At 37.3% G+C, this 16,568-nt stretch overlaps 1 protein-coding gene across 10 annotated transcripts in view; it reads left to right on the top strand.

Annotated features, from left to right (window-relative positions):
• LOC129757474 (ankyrin repeat domain-containing protein 11) overlaps positions 1 to 16,568 on the top strand; it is a 452,887-nt gene that overhangs the window by 368,202 nt on the left and 68,117 nt on the right. For 3 of the 10 annotated variants that reach the window (XM_055754712.1, XM_055754709.1, XM_055754710.1), the window contains exon 2: positions 4,821 to 5,356. The exons of 4 other annotated variants lie outside the window; for them this stretch is intronic. In XM_055754712.1, coding sequence (XP_055610687.1) covers positions 5,314 to 5,356 — 43 coding nt within the window. In that variant the 5' untranslated portion in view covers positions 4,821 to 5,313. Of the gene's footprint in view, positions 1 to 4,786; positions 5,357 to 16,568 lie in introns of those variants that run through there. 3 more of the 10 variants (XM_055754714.1, XM_055754713.1, XM_055754711.1) reach the window with 2 other exon arrangements.

Here is a 16,568-nt window from a genome sequence, read left to right as displayed (position 1 = left end):
AAACAGGAAGCGGGTCGAGGCCTCACGTTATAAAGGACAAAAAACCAATTTATTCATTTTCACGTAACAATCATGGGAAACTTGTATTTACATATCGCGGAATGAAATCATGCTAATGTTTAGGAGTTAAAGTACTTCGTTCGAAAAATGATAAGATACAAATACAGATATATTTTCTGAAACTTCCAATGCGTTTTTCTCAAAACAGAGGTCTTGGCGTATTGGCCCTTTTCAAAAATCGATACCGAAATCGGAATTATCGCTTTTGTCTTTTCTTAAAAAAAAAATCAACAAAATAACATCTCTAATAACGTAAAATTTATCGGCAAACGATGGCATTTTTGAGTTACTCAAAAGGTCATGCTTGTTCTAAGAATAATTTTGTTTAATTTTTAAGAAATTTCTTCGAGCGTATCAGGCAATGGAAAAGTGCATAGGTATTTGGTCTTCGATTTGATATTTGGTCTTCGATGTGTTAACCTAAAATATAAAACAAACTGAAAAATTCCCTGTAGTAAGTCGGAGTAAATTTTTGACCTCGTCACACAAAAAACGGAAGATCCTGCACGGATAAGCAGCAAAATTTAGCATTCGAGGAAATTTCCCAACAAAGTGATGTCGTTTACACGAATAACCAAAATTTGGTTAAAACGTCTCTAATAAAAAAAAGTGATGTCGTTCGCTATGAGCCTTACAAAAGAACTTTCAAATTTCAAACTGTCTCTTTTCTAGAAAATTTTAAAGGCTCTATCCGAGGAAGGAAAAAACACTTGAATTTTTAGTTTTCTAATTTGTCTTCGTTTCTGTAACATTATGGTGAATAGCGTTCAATTCTTCTATGCCAAAGGTCTTCAGATCAAATTTCGTTCAAGGCATTCAAAGTAGGATTGGTCCATCTCTGATCAATCATAACAAGTTCGTTTTTTTGAATTCAAACTTCCAGTTTTTAGGATCGATTCTTTAGCCTTAAAAAATCGATTAAATCGGTTTATTTTCGATCCAATGTTAAGATCTTTTGAAGCCTTTTCTTTCTATTTATTCCGAAGATTTTTAGTGCTTCCATGCCAACAAAATTGAGATCGACTTTATAGGTAGCGCTTTTTACCTCTATATTCTTGAGTAAAAGCAGAAATTTGAGAAAGTAAGCTCAAGCAATCAAAAGTTCCATGGAACGGTCACTTGAAAGCTTATTCAGTCTTGAATTTAGCATCAATATTCTATATCATTTTACTCAGCTCAAGGTTTAACCACAGAACCAGATAACGGGCTCAAACAAATATCTGTCGAATCCGTGTGGAAGAATTCAAATTCTCGGCCATTATAATATTTTTTTTCAATTTTATCTTGATTTTCATGTAGACAAAATCAAACAATTATTTTCATACTCGATTAGATAAATGAAAATACATTTGGCTTTGAATGCATCTTTCATTAGTTGAAGGTACTATTTTCTGAGCGTGTAGAAAAATTGAAAAAATAAAAGTACCGGTAACGACATCTAGTGGCTCTTAACTGACTTGCAAAAATGGCGTCGTTTAATTTAAAATCACGATCGGGGCTACAGCCCGATCTCAGGTTCTTAAGTTAAACCACAGCTTCTTATTGAAACCTTCGAGTCTCATCAAAGTTGCCGAAATCACAGATCTGTAATTTCACAGAATTTTGAGGAAATTTTCATCAAAGATCACAGAATATTAAAAATTTTCACAGAAATTCTACAAAATGCAGATTCTTTTGAAATTTTGAGTTTTGATATCACTATCTGCCTCATATTTTCAAACAAATTCATGACAACAGCATTACAGAAACCGTCACAAAATGATTAGGTCAAATCACAGAATTACAGATTTTTGTTTGTCAAAAAACACAGATTTTTTTTCGGCAACCTTGTCTTATAGTCGAACCTCGGTAGAAGGCTGTTCAGCATTTAAAAGAGACCACAATAAAAAAGAATTTTTAGACAAATATAGCGTTCAATTTTATATTTACATTTGAATGAATACATTTCTCAAAATAATATTTTGATATTGCATCTACTCTTAATGAAAATTATACTTGAAAAATTCGGATGCTTGAAGAATTGAACTTGAGCCTTTCAGATGTGCCTTTTGTGCCATGACCTGTGACTGAATTGATGGTATTGAAAACACCTGGGTAATAAAAATCCAAAACCGTTTCAAAATTAGGATTTCATCAAGTGAACTAACTTGAAATGTTTGTATTGTTTTAATCAGTCAAGTTACAATATTTAGACGTATTTTTACCTAACGCGCTTATAATTTGAACTTGAAAGTACATATGTTGTATGGAGAAATACATATATTTATTCTGTTTTTGATATGTCATATACACTAGAGTGCCCCAAATGTCCTGACATTAGAAAAAGTTATGCGCTGCAGGGTTAAAATTGATCCTAGGCCTAGTACAAGGTCTCATGCCAAATTTTGGGACAGATCGGTTCACGGGAAGCGGTCGCTCAACGAGCCTAAAGTTTGTATGGGATTTTGAGACATTTTGCTCGGGAGGAACATGAAAATTAAGTTTTTCATTAATAACTTTGGTCCCCTTCAGCCGATTTCTTTTGAAAACGATTTTTCTTAAAGCCGAAACTATGGCAAATATTTCATCCGAAGTTTGCATTCCGATTCGACTTATGATAAAAAAGTTATTAAGCTTCAAAAAATAGATTTTTTTTAAGGGTGATATTCATCACTATTAATGAGAGACACCGCTTCGAACATTTTGACACAGCATTAACAATGATGAATATCACCCTGAAAAAAGTTATCCATTTTTTTTAAGTTTAATAACTTTTTTATCTTAAGTTTAATCGAAATGCAGTCTTAGGATAAAATATTTGTCATAGTTTAGGCTTTAAGAAAACCCGTTTTCAAAAGAAATCGTCCGAAGAGGACCAAAGTTGTTCATGAAAAACTAGATTTTCATGTTCCTCCCGAACAAAATGTATCAAAACCTCATACAAACTTTAGCAGGGTGTCGACTCATATCTGGTAATAAAATTCCCTGATTTTCCCTGATTTTCCAGTCGTTTTTCCAGAAAATTCCAGGTTTGAAAAACAACATGAAGAAGCAACTTAAAGTTATTAAAATTTATATTTCCCCCGAAAATAAACGCACAGAAAGCTTTTTTCGATACAGTCACTTATGGATGGTTCGACCGCCATTGACTGAATCGAAAAATGTAGTGCCTCCTCTATTGGGTACTACTTCTTCAATACAGTTAATTGGTGCGGGACAAAGAATTTAGTATGTGGTCAAGCTTCTGTTCCAAATGCTCTTCGCTCTTTTCACCACCTTAGAATTTTCTTCTCATCTTCTATCCGTCTTTCATTTCAACTCTTTAACCCACACCGATAAAGCCGCAACTTAATTTGCTATTTACTTCAATACAGAGTAGCCCTCATACAGCACTCCTTACAAAATTTGAAAGATCGATATTGCAGAGATCTTCCCTTCTGCTTCTATATTTCAAGTGGAACGATCCTGGAACAATTCAGCTGAATAGATCTTAGGAATCGATCTTTTCCAGAAAATCGAACAATCCTAAACTACAATGTACCCTTTCTGTGAGTTGGTGGTTTTACCATTTGTTAGATTTTTGTCATCATATCCTTGAAATACTAACTCTTAGTGTTAGTAGATCTCTAGAGTAGAGCATCAAGCATCAAGTTTTCTTGGTATCCTATGTGTGTGTGTGTGTTCGCTTTGAAAAATTAAATTTATTTAATTTATTGTAATCTGGGTTTTGATAGCCCTTGAGATGCTGCTGGGTAGTTGAATATTCGATAATCAGTTGAAGTCCTTCTTAAATTTCTTCCAAAACTCGGAAGGTCTTCCTTTGATCAAACTGTACCTACTTAAAACTGTCCACTGAAGTGAAATGAGTTCTAAAATTTGCCTTTTAACGAACTTACACACACTGCGCTTTGAATATAAATCAAGCAAAAAAAAATTGAATATCACCTGTCAATACTCTTGCCAAGCAATTCGAAAACAAAAATCATAAAAAATAGACGCTTTTCCACTGAACGTTGAAGGGCGGAATAAATCATTTAAGGCTTACATTGAAATGCCTCTAGAAGAGCACCTTGCACATTTTATTTGCTCCAGCACTCGCTAAAAAATGTTACAAAGAAAATTGCAACAAAGTTTTTTGTATCATATCCAACACGATAATAACAGATAATGACAGATTCAAAATTTATTCAGATTTTTTTCTTGTTTCATAATTTCGTCGCGACACGTCACGTCACGTACCTTCCTACCTACTAAGAAGAGTGGCGCGTGCTTGACCCGTTTCTCCAGTGGGGTATCACCACGTAAAAGTGATAAGACAATCGTCTCGTTTGCTCTTTAAATACATACATATCTGTCAATACCCACCACAAGTAATCCGTCCGGTCCCAAGAATATGTATACTGGGTAGGTGGTTGCTAAACTAACTCATCCTCTTGTTTGTTGTTTTTGTTTTGCAACCTTGCACATTGAACAGTTGAACAACTCTGAACTGGAGAAATCATCCTCCTCCTCTTAAACAAATAATGATCGAAATGTGCCAGGGATCGCTGGATACACCCTTCCGAACTCCTCGGTTTGTGGAAAGAGGACAAGCTGGGTGCTGTGGATCGAGAAAAATTCCGCTTCTCGATACTTCGAACAGCGGCATAGCCAACATGCATCAATTTTGTCAGTTATTATAATGCTTCCTCCCGATATAAATGTGCAGCAGAGCAGTCTCACTCTTTCTCTCTGTATCTCTCTCTCTCTCTCTCGCTTATTGCTCGGGTTCCATCTCGCAGTTGTATATTTTAACCGATTGAAACGACCTCAATTCAAGCGGTGCATTCTTTGTGCACTTCTCGGGTGCATTCATCAGGCAGCGGACAGTGTCTTTCAGGCAAGTGCAGTGGTAATGGTGCTGTGAGCCAGTGAAATAAAAAAAAACAACAGCAACAAAAAAAAAGCTATCCGGTCGGGATGCAACTCGAAGAACCAGTGAGACGTGCTGAGCGAAGCGAGAACGAAGTTATTTGAATTAATTGCATCGTACCTACTAATCGCTTCGACAACTGAACTGGACTGGACTGAAAGCATCGGTGCCAGTCTAGAGAGAGTGCGGATTTCGAAACAGGAACCGTAGATCCGCTGCTGTTGCCAGTTGAGTGAGGCCACCTTCACCCTCACCGGAAGACCGATTCGCCAATACGCCTAGCGGCCGCGGCATCAGTTGCTTACTGCTGCTATCAAGTGCGGCGACGACGACGACGTTTTTTTGCCCTCTCGATTTGCGTCATGCAACGACGTACGCCAGCCTCATCGTCACAACAAAGTAAAGGTAAATAGCATAGGAAGAAGAAATAAAAATTGATAAAAACTGGAGCGGTACTATGCTCGTTAGGTGGATTCCGATCATGAGATCATGTCTGTATTGTAACTTTAAAATAACTCAAACTGATATTTATAACTGAAACGTAGTTTCCATTTTTTTTTTTTCAGCAACCCTCTTGACACTAGATTTTTTTAAATTCTTTCTTCTATTTTGGACGTTTCAAAATTTTTAACATATTTTTTTTCTAATTTTTCTATTAAATACAGCTATTAATTTTCACTAACACGGACATCTTAGTCAACGTACCCCTTTAGGTACAAGAATTCTTCCGAAATTGCGGATGAAATTTTGAAATGCTTACGATGTTGGTATTTTAAAGCTGAAGGGTGTCCCACGCCAATCTTCATCACGTTGCAAATGCCGTAGAAAATCACCCATCACGGGAAAAAGTCGGAATTCCTTTAAGATTCGGGAATTCTGGCCCTAGATGCTTAGCGCCTATATTCCAGTGCCTCAAGCTCAAGGATACATAAATACACTCAACAATGTTCTGAAAAACTTTATTGATTTAATTGAATGATTAATGGCATTTCGGTGAACTATACATTCTAATAAGAAAAATATCAAATGAAAGTAATGAAAATTATAGACAGATAGATTAGATTAGGAAGCATGAAAGATGTTGGAAATGAGCCAAGAGCGTGATTTGAGAAAACTTCTTGCCGCACAAGACCATTTGTCCCGCACCGTATCATTGTCTAGAAGAAGCAAAGTCGATAGGCTGACTTTGCATTGATCTATAAAACGATCCTTGGATGGATCGAAGCACGTGTTTTTCGTACCCCGATCGGACAAAAGGAAATGTACGGCCGGCTCCTTTTGTCTGATCGGGGTACGAAAAACACGTGCTTCACACGTTAACTATCAAAGTTTGATAATCAAACTATACAAAACTTTCTGAAAACAAATTCAATTAATTCCGGTTCCAAAACTCTAGGCAGCCCTCTTAAAAATTGCTTCTTGAATCGGTAGTTTTAATGGTTTTAATGTTGAAGGTATCGAATTCCAGTGTACTACACCTCGAACGAAAAATGAGTTTTAATATGTTGCCGTGTAGTTCGATGGGATGATGAGGTTTTGTAACCGTTGTCCTCTTGATGCTAATAGCTTTTTTTTTATTTATTTATTACTTGGTCTTTGGATAAGGAATTACCATACAGACAAATTTCTTAAAAACTAGGTTATTCTACTTATGACTAGTTTAAATTTACGTTTACACACATTGAAATCAAACAGATGGTACACTACATTGAAACGTTCACAGTATTTGTCGATTGGGTGGTTTCGACCATACGCAGTACGGTGGTAAGGTATCCAGAGAAACTGGCGTTGTCGGAGTGTCCTCGTGGATACGTATAAATTGACACGCTGGAGTATGTAAGAGGAGTCCACACGATGAGTCAGGGTGTCAAAAATAAAAGTTTGCTGAAGTTCGGTACGACGTTTTTCAAGCGTGGCCAGATTTACAAAAGCGCATCTTTGTTCGTCGGCGCAAGGCTGCCGAAATCACAGAAAAATTTGTATTTTCACAGAATTTTGATCAAATTTTCATCACAGAATCTGTGTCACAGAACACAGAATTTTGGAATTTTCACAGATTTCACGGAATTTTTCAATTTTGAATGGATTTCCCGAATTATAATTTTTTGGACAGTATCAAATTTAAATTTCCTACTTTGAATTAGAAAAGTATGATAAGATTGGTAATGGTAATTGATTTTGCCCAACTTAAATGTGTAAAAGGCCCCATTTATCATGAATTTCCTATGAAATTCAAGGAAATAGCATCACAGAAATCCATCTCAGAATTTTTGGATAAAATCACAGAAAATCAGAATTATTTTTCTCAAAAACACAGATTTTATTCCGGCAACCTTGCGTCGGCGTACCTTATAAAACTACGTTGAACTCGTTCAAAGCGGTAACTCTGTGTGCTCTGAAAAGGAGCCCATTCTGTGCAGCGTATTCCATAATGCTTCGTACTGATGCGCAGTAAACAGCTTTCAACGTATAGATGTCGTCAAAATCCTCGGTATTTCGACGCAGCTTGTCGGAGTGGAGTTTTTCACATAGATCATTTACAAATGTAATGAAAAGTAGCGGTCCGAGGTGGCTTCCTTGGGGTACTCCTGACGGGGTTCCGAATATTCAAGATCGTGATCCATTTATTTTCGTGAAAGTGCAGCGATTTGTGAGATACGACTTGATCTACTCCAGCGACCAAGTTAGAAAACAAAGTCGATCCAACTTTCTGATAAGTAAATCGTGCGGGACTCGATCGAAAGCTTTTGCAAAATCGATATAAATCGAGTCCACTTGACAACTTTTTTCCAGGCTATTGCTGATTGAGCTTGCGTAGCACATTAAGTTGCTAACAGTCGACCTCTTCTTCACAAAGCCATGCTGTGATTCGGATATGAAAGGTTTAACGGCGGCTTACAGTCTTTCTTGCATCAAAGCTTCGTATACTTTGGAAATAGAATTCAAAATTGAGAATTCAAAATTGAAAAAATACTGATTCTGGTCCCTACAATTGATAAATTTTGTCTATTATAGAAATGATTTGTACATGTAACTGAACTTTTTTTTTAAAGTGTTCTGGCTGTTTAAAAAAATTGCCAAATAACATGAAAAGTTTATCAGTTGACCCAAAACTGTAACTTCTTTATTCATTGTGTTATATTGGAGAAATTTTAGGAGAGGATATCAAAAAAAGAGCGGTGTATGATCGAATTGTTTCAAAAACTCTCGAACGTATTGAAAAAATTCCTTATAAAGGATGTAGGGGAAATAATGGAATAATGGCCACGTTAAGAAGGACGCTGATTTAACCATAGAAAACAGCAATAATTTGTGAGTTAAATTAATGTTTCGTGTTCAGACACTAAGAAAGCCTATTTCCTAACGGGCTAAAACTCGAAAAAATCGATAAAACATTTAAAATGTATTTTTATTTTTTTTTTCTTCCAAAAGCTGAAAATAAGTCACTGTAGGGGCAGTATAAGCACCATTAATCGGGGCACGATGAGCAATTTCTGCCGTGGAATCAAACAGCGAATTCAACTCGATGATGTCAACTGAACTATAGAGCTACAGCTTGACTTGTTTTATCTGACGATATGGCCTATTGGTTATATGTCGGAGAGGTAATCGGAAGACTCGAGCTCGATTCCTGGTCGAGGTGATTTTTTTTTATTTACCAATTTTGGTTGATGCATTTTGCACTAAACGGTGAGTAGTAAATCCATCAAACAAAGCAATAAGAAAATAATGTATGTCTGTTTGTAGAATACAAACAATTCACACACACTGATACATAACGTTTCTAGTGCTTTGTTTGGCGGATGATGCTACTAGCCGTATAATGTAACAATCAAAATAATCGATCATGAATGGTAGATGTAAAAGTCACCTCGACCAGGAATCGAACTTGAGTCTTCTGATTACCTTTCCGACATTTTTAAGTAATGAAGGTGTATAGAAACACCAAAATATAGGTAGCCCACATTATGAGTCCCATGATTCCCCACAAGCTATGAGTTGCAAATTGGTTGCGTTTGAGAGAATTATTGATATTTCATGAAAAGTTCCTTTCCATGTAAACAGCAAGACAAAACTAAAATCATAAGCATATAAGCTTATTGTTTTAATGAACTTTAGGTTTTCCTCAGATGCAAATTCCAGGTGCTTTTCTGAATACGTAAGATTTTTTTTAAAACTAGCTAAATAATTGGGTTTACCTGAAAAGCTATAGTTGAAACACTTTGTAAAGGTAGAAACCGCTTTTGAGACTAATTTGTTTGTTGTTGAGAATCGGGAATTTCTTGAGACCGTGTGGGAAAAAAATGAATTTGAGTGGTCACCCTGCAATCAGCGAAAAAACGGTTTACAGTTTTGGCTCCAGCTTCAGAACTTCTTGACCGATTTTCATCAACATTACCATGTTGGAATCGTCGTAATTACTGCTCTTTTGTCATCAGGTTTGCCAACTTTAGATTCCATCGTTAGATTAAAAATAAATACAAAATGGCCCGATAATTATGATTTGCATTTTTTGGTCGGTTAAAAGTCCAAACTAAATTGCAGGTCGATTTTCTGCACCATTTTGACTTATTTTCATTCGTTCCACTATTCAAAGGATGCCCTGAAGCAATGTTCCAAAAATTACTCAATTCTCATGAGAGGCACTAAAACCCTGAAACGTTTTCAAAAGCGACGAAAACTGCACCGATTGGGTTCGACACCTTATTCGTATCTATGGGAAAAATGCAGAAAGCGCAAATTTTGCTCTTATAGCCTTCAGATTCTCTTACTTGAAGAACGCACGGGAACAAAATCATTTCAAAATTTACAAACATGTCGGACTTTCTATTATATTCGATTTAAACTGACGTCAGACGCGTTTATACGATCTTTTCACTTTGCAAGTTGGAATTGCGATTCTCAACACGCCCAATTGGTGTAGGTTTCGTCGCTTTAGAAAGAAATGAAATTTATGTATGTATATTGCCTCACTTTGGTAGGTAAATTCCAACTTTCATCATTCTATAATGTATGTGGAACGTATATCAAAACAGCAAAAACATATAGCTACAAAAATGTTTGCTGGGAAATCACTTGTGTATTGAAGAACATCAATTCTCATAACGCACCAGTACTAAGACCCATTGAAAATTACTGTGCTCTTTCGAAGCAGGTAGTGAGCGTCTTAAAAAAGATCAATTTGGATGAAAAAATGACGAAATAGTATAGATTTCTTGATAGAAGAAGCTGCTTCCAGATGTTGCGCCAAATTTTTTGAGTAGAATCGGGCCAAATCTATGATAATATAGATATAGTATTGAACTGAAATGAAGTAAATATATCAAAAGATCACAAATGGTTCAAAGTTTATCGTCTGGAAGATTGAAAAGAATCGATCATATAGGTATTGTTTTACAGCATTTTTTCTGTGATGAAATTTGATGTAGTACACTAAGGTGTCCCAAAATTGCATAACTTCTGGGAAAAAATCATGTTTAGAGGTTCTACAAACGCGATCTTTGAAAAAAGTCCACTTTCAAAAGATTTGATTTTAAATAAATTCTGGGTCCAAAAATTTTCACAAAATTTATATATTTTATATTTTTTTAATTTTGTTTGGACTAAATTCTACACGTAAAAATGAAAAATGAACAAAATTTGTATCAAAATTTAAAAAAAGCGAGCTATTTTCAAGAAAAAACAATTGTTGGCCCAAAAATGTTGTATTTAACTGACCAAAATGTGTACCTAGCAGGGGTTGAAAATCGAGTCGCTAGCTAGATGCCCTAAACGATCAAAACGCAAACCATTCCGAATCATGCTTGAGCTGAATCATTCCATTTTGTAACATTATGAAATGGAATGGATTGCCAAACAAATTATCCCGAGCCATCGCGTGGACGAATGAAATTATTTCGACCTACTTGATATCAACCAAGTTCAATGCGGAGGCCAGCGAAAATGAAACGCATCTGTAGATAATATCCACGTAGTATTCATAACTTGTTGTAGCAAATTGATATTACGAAACAATAATTGGTTGCATTAAACCTCCACATTATGGATAAAGGGTATAAGGGCTCAACGGCTGGAAGACAAATTTTACTTTCCGCCGCCATCTTGGAATCCAAGATGGCGTCTTCCGCTCAACTTAAAAATGTTGTAAATGACTGAAAATCGAATGAACCACCCACAATATGGGTATCAGGTGAAAGGGCTCAGCGAGTAGAAGTCGAATTTCTTCATCCGACGCCATCTTGAAATCCAAAATGGCGTCTTCCGCTCAACTTAAAAATGCTGTAAATGACTGAAAATCAAATAAACCTCCAACAATATGGGTATTAGGTGAAAGGGCTCAGCGAGTAGAAGTCGAATTTCGTCATCCGACGCCATCTTGAAATCCAAGATGGCGGCTTCTGCTAAACTTAATAAATTACTGAAAATCAATTGAACCACCCACAATATGGGTATCAGGTGAAAGGGCTCAGCGAGTAGAAGTCGAATTTCGTTATCCGACGCCATCTTGAAATCCAAGATGGCGTCTTCCGCTCAACTTAAAAATGCTGTAAATGACTGAAAATCAAATAAACCTCCAACAATATGGGTATTAGGTGAAAGGGCTCAGCGAGTAGAAGTCGAATTTCGTCATCCGACGCCATCTTGAAATCCAAGATGGCGTCTTCCGCTCAACTTAAAAATGTTGTAAATGACTAAAAATCGAATGAACCACCAACAATATGGGTATCAGGTGAAAGGGCTCAGCGAGTAGAAGTCGAATTTCGTCATCCGACGCCATCTTGAAATCCAAGATGGCGTCTTCCGCTCAACTTAAAAATGCTGTAAATGACTGAAAATCAAATAAACCTCCAACAATATGGGTATTAGGTGAAAGGGCTCAGCGAGTAGAAGTCGAATTTCTTCATCCGACGCCATCTTGAAATCCAAGATGGCGTCTTCCGCTCAACTTAAAAATGCTGTAAATGACTGAAAATCGAATAAACCACCAACAATATGGGTATCAGGTGAAAGGGCTCAACGAGTAGAAGTCGAATTTCTTCATCCGACGCCATCTTGAAATCCAAGATGGCGTCTTCCGCTCAACTTAAAAATGCTGTAAATGACTGAAAATCAAATAAACCTCCAACAATATGGGTATCAGGTGAAAGGGCTCAGCGAGTAGAAGTCGAATTTCGCTACCCGACGCCATCTTGAAATCCAAGATGGCGTATTCCGCTCAACTTAAAAATGCTGTAAATGACTGAAAATCAAATAAACCTCCAACAATATGGGTATTAGGTGAAAGGGCTCAGCGAGTAGAAGTCGAATTTCGTTATCCGACGCCATCTTGAAATCCAAGATGGCGTCTTCCACTCAACTTAAAAATGCTGGAAATGACTGAAAATCAAATAAACCTCCAACAATATGGGTATTAGGTGAAAGGGCTCAGCGAGTAGAAGTCGAATTTCGTCATCCGACGCCATCTTGAAATCCAAGATGGCGGCTTCTGCTAAACTTAATAAATTACAGAAAATCAATTGAACCACCCACAATATGGGTATTAGGTGAAAGGGCTCAGCGAGTAGAAGTCGAATTTCGTTATCCGACGCCATCTTGAAATCCAAGATGGCGTCTTCCGCTCAACTTAAAAATGCTGTAAATGACTGAAAATCAAATAAACCTCCAACAATATGGGTATTAGGTGAAAGGGCTCAGCGAGTAGAAGTCGAATTTCTTCATCCGACGCCATCTTGAAATCCAAGATGGCGTCTTCCGCTCAACTTAAAAATGCTGTAAATGACTGAAAATCGAATAAACCACCAACAATATGGGTATCAGGTGAAAGGGCTCAACGAGTAGAAGTCGAATTTCATCATCCGACGCCATCTTGAAATCCAAGATGGCGTATTCCGCTCAACTTAAAAATGCTGTAAATGACTGAAAATCAAATAAACCTCCAACAATATGGGTATTAGGTGAAAGGGCTCAGCGAGTAGAAGTCGAATTTCGTTATCCGACGCCATCTTGAAATCCAAGATGGCGTCTTCCGCTCAACTTAAAAATGCTGTAAATGACTGAAAATCAAATAAACCTCCAACAATATGGGTATTAGGTGAAAGGGCTCAGCGAGTAGAAGTCGAATTTCGTCATCCGACGCCATCTTGAAATCCAAGATGGCGGCTTCTGCTAAACTTAATAAATTACAGAAAATCAATTGAACCACCCACAATATGGGTATCAGGTGAAAGGGCTCAGCGAGTAGAAGTCGAATTTCGTTATCCGACGCCATCTTGAAATCCAAGATGGCGTCTTCCGCTCAACTTAAAAATGCTGTAAATGACTGAAAATCGAATAAACCACCAACAATATGGGTATCAGGTGAAAGGGCTCAGCGAGTAGAAGTCGAATTTCTTCATACGACGCCATCTTGAAATCCAAGATGGCGTCTTCCGCTCAACTTAAAAATGCTGTAAATGACTGAAAATCGAATGAACCACCAACAATATGGGTATCAGGTGAAAGGGCTCAGCGAGTAGAAGTCGAATTTTGTCATCCGACGCCATCTTGAAATCCAAGATGGCGGCTTCTGCTTAACTTTATAAATTACTGAAAATCAATTGAACCACCCACGATATGGGTATCAAGTGAAAGGGCTCAGCGAGTAGAAGTCGAATTTCAAAATCGAAGATCAAAAGAACATTTATTAATAAAAAAAAGTTGTTAAATTATATTTAAGGTGTGTTAGGTACACTTTGGGAAGGACCCGATTTGAAAAGTGGAATCGCTCGATCTAATGCTGGATTGATGAGTTCAGCATTCAGTTTTACTTGTAAAACATTCTCCAGTTTTGTTTGTCCAATTAAGTGTCTGTGGGGCGTGAATATCATTCCAAAATGTGAATTATCACGCTCCACAGACACTTGTGTAGCCGCTGCTGTGTATACAACCTGTGCAATCGCAAATAGTCGTGGGTCTTTAATTTTCTGTTGAAACCAATATTCTACAATATTGAAGTTGCGATCATTGCCATCATGATGCGGCTGGTATTGTATATTACGGATGGCTTCTGTTATGGAGGATTCGTTTTTTGCGGTGGTGCTACATTCACCAAACATTGTTTTTATAAAATCGTCCATATTTGGACCCTCTGCATTCGTTGAAACATCAGCTGTTACATCCTGGGCCGGTGAATCGGATGGCGGAGAAACTTTTTTCCATATCGATTCCAAATAGGCCTGTAAAAAATAACTTTAGTTATGGAAAGATTCATACTGTGTTGACGAACTTACAATCACTGACTCCTTTTGATGCATTTGGAAAATATGAGATCCATGATATGAAAACCTTGGATCCATATATATTGCTGCTCTGTACGCATCATTCTCAAAGATATTCTTCTCCCTTTTCAGCATCGAATCTAAGATGCCTTGTTTAAAACGGTTCTCACTCTTTATAGCAGTGACTCGAAGCTTAATATTCAACCATTCCCAGTAAAATTGAGAAAGGGTACAAAATATACTCTGGATGCGCACGGAGGCTTCTCTTAGTGGCTCAAATGCTTCAAAAAATTCATCGATGAAATCCCAGTATGAGGAAAGATCTGTAATATATAAACATTTTAGATTAATTTAAGTTTTTATAATGTTTTTACGCGGTTTTCAGGAATAAGTTTTAAAAACACGTTTTTTACACGGTTTCCACAACTGACACGGTATCTGAGAGAAAATATTTCAAGTCCCTTTAAGTGGGAATGATTTTAGCTCTTTGGCTTGGAAGGTGAAACCAGAGACCTGAGATAATGAATCTGAGATATGAGGCATGAGACATGAGACATGAAACTTGAGACCTGGAACCTGAGACTTCAGACCTCCAAAAAAAAATTTGAGACCTATACTCGAGACTAGAAACCTGAGCCATTAAACACAATTCATGAGATATAAGATCTCAAACCAGAGACCTGAAGCATGAGACGTCAGATTTGAGACCTTAAACTTGATACCTGGGATCATACTAAGAACTGAGATTTGAAACCTAAGGCTTGAGGCCTGAGACCAAGAGACCTGAGAGTTAGGACCTTAGCCTTGAGACCTTAAACATTATACTTAAGACTTCAGACCAAAAATATGAGACCTAAGACCTGGAACATGAGACCTGTGACATTAAACATAAGACATAAGATCTGAGACTTGAACCAGAGACCTGAGACATTAGACATTAAACATTAGACTTCATACATGATACCTCAAACCTCAAACTTCAGATCTGAGTCCTTAGATTTGGTACCCCAAACCTCAGACCTAGCACCAGAGACCTGAGTTCTTAAACCGGAGACCTGAGACATGATAGATTAAACATTAGACGTGAGAAATGAAACCTTAGACCTTAAACGTGAGACTTGAGACCTGTTACCTAAGACTTTTGAACTGGGACATGAAACCAGAGACTTAATACCTAAAACCTGAGACATGAAACATTTGACATGAGACCTGAAACAAAAAAAAACTAAAACTTGAGACCTGGACCTGAAACCAGCAATTTAGGTATTAGACCTGAAACCTGAGTCCTTAGACCTGAGACCTTTTTGAGAGTTATCATGGTTTTCGCTTGGTTAAGCTGTGCGTATACCAGTGTACAAAAAAACCTTACTGTATTTCATAAAACTTACCGAGCTCTGCTGAAGTTGCTGCTAAGCGTTCAAAAAACGGCCGTCCTGACCGTAAGACACTCATCATATCGATGTAAGCATTCCATCGGGTGATGTTTGGAATGGGAGGTAATTTTTGCTTGTTTAGAGAAAATGGCTCTGCGTAGCAGCTTTTCCGGTATGCTTTAACTACCTCCACAATTTTGGAGATTTTCGAAGCAATTTCTCTGTGTTTCGAGCCAGCATTGTCTGTTACAACCAGATTGATTGTGTGTGCTCCGCAGCGTATACAAACCATTCTGTGGTTGCTCAACATATCGCTGAATTTTTCTACGGCCGAAATCATTTCTTCGTCGGTTGGGTCGTCTTCTGAAAACTCACGATATGCAACTGAATATTCATCAATTTGTTGAAGCCTCTCATCTTGCTGGGTACTTTGAAGATTTTCTACCGTTTTAACAACGTTGCGAGCGTTGTCCACGGTAGATGAATAAATTTGCCACGGTTCAATTTTAAATTTTTGGCAAATTTCTTCAATTTTTGATCTTAAATAGTCACTTGTATGCGACTCATTCAACTCGACCATACCTTCAAATAAAAAAAAACAAATTGAATAATATGAAAACCCTATTTTTTTTTCATTTACCGAGCGTACGCTTTACCAACGTCACGTTTGAAAAATATTGGACATTCAATCCGAGGACGCTCCTATACCGCTTGGTTGTGGTGTCGAACTTCAATGAAATCATCTTGCCGCTCAGTTCTTCAGTGATAATAGCATCAATATTTGAACGGATGCTGGCAACGTATTCCGCAACATTATGGTTGTTGATCACAATCCCAAAGGGCTCCAACAGTGGATCCAGAAGCTCTTTCATACCTTCCCATTCCATGGATAAAAATGGAAGACTATGCTGGGTCACAAGCTTAATGACGCCACCGATGACTCTTTTTTTTGAAATTCTTACAACAGCATGGTCGTCTACCAACGCC

This window comes from Uranotaenia lowii, chromosome 3 (assembly GCF_029784155.1).
Source record: "Uranotaenia lowii strain MFRU-FL chromosome 3, ASM2978415v1, whole genome shotgun sequence".
NCBI lineage: Eukaryota > Metazoa > Arthropoda > Insecta > Diptera > Culicidae > Uranotaenia > Uranotaenia lowii.
The sequence above is the reverse complement of the archived record's forward strand: the minus strand, read 5'-3'. Positions and strand labels throughout refer to the sequence as shown.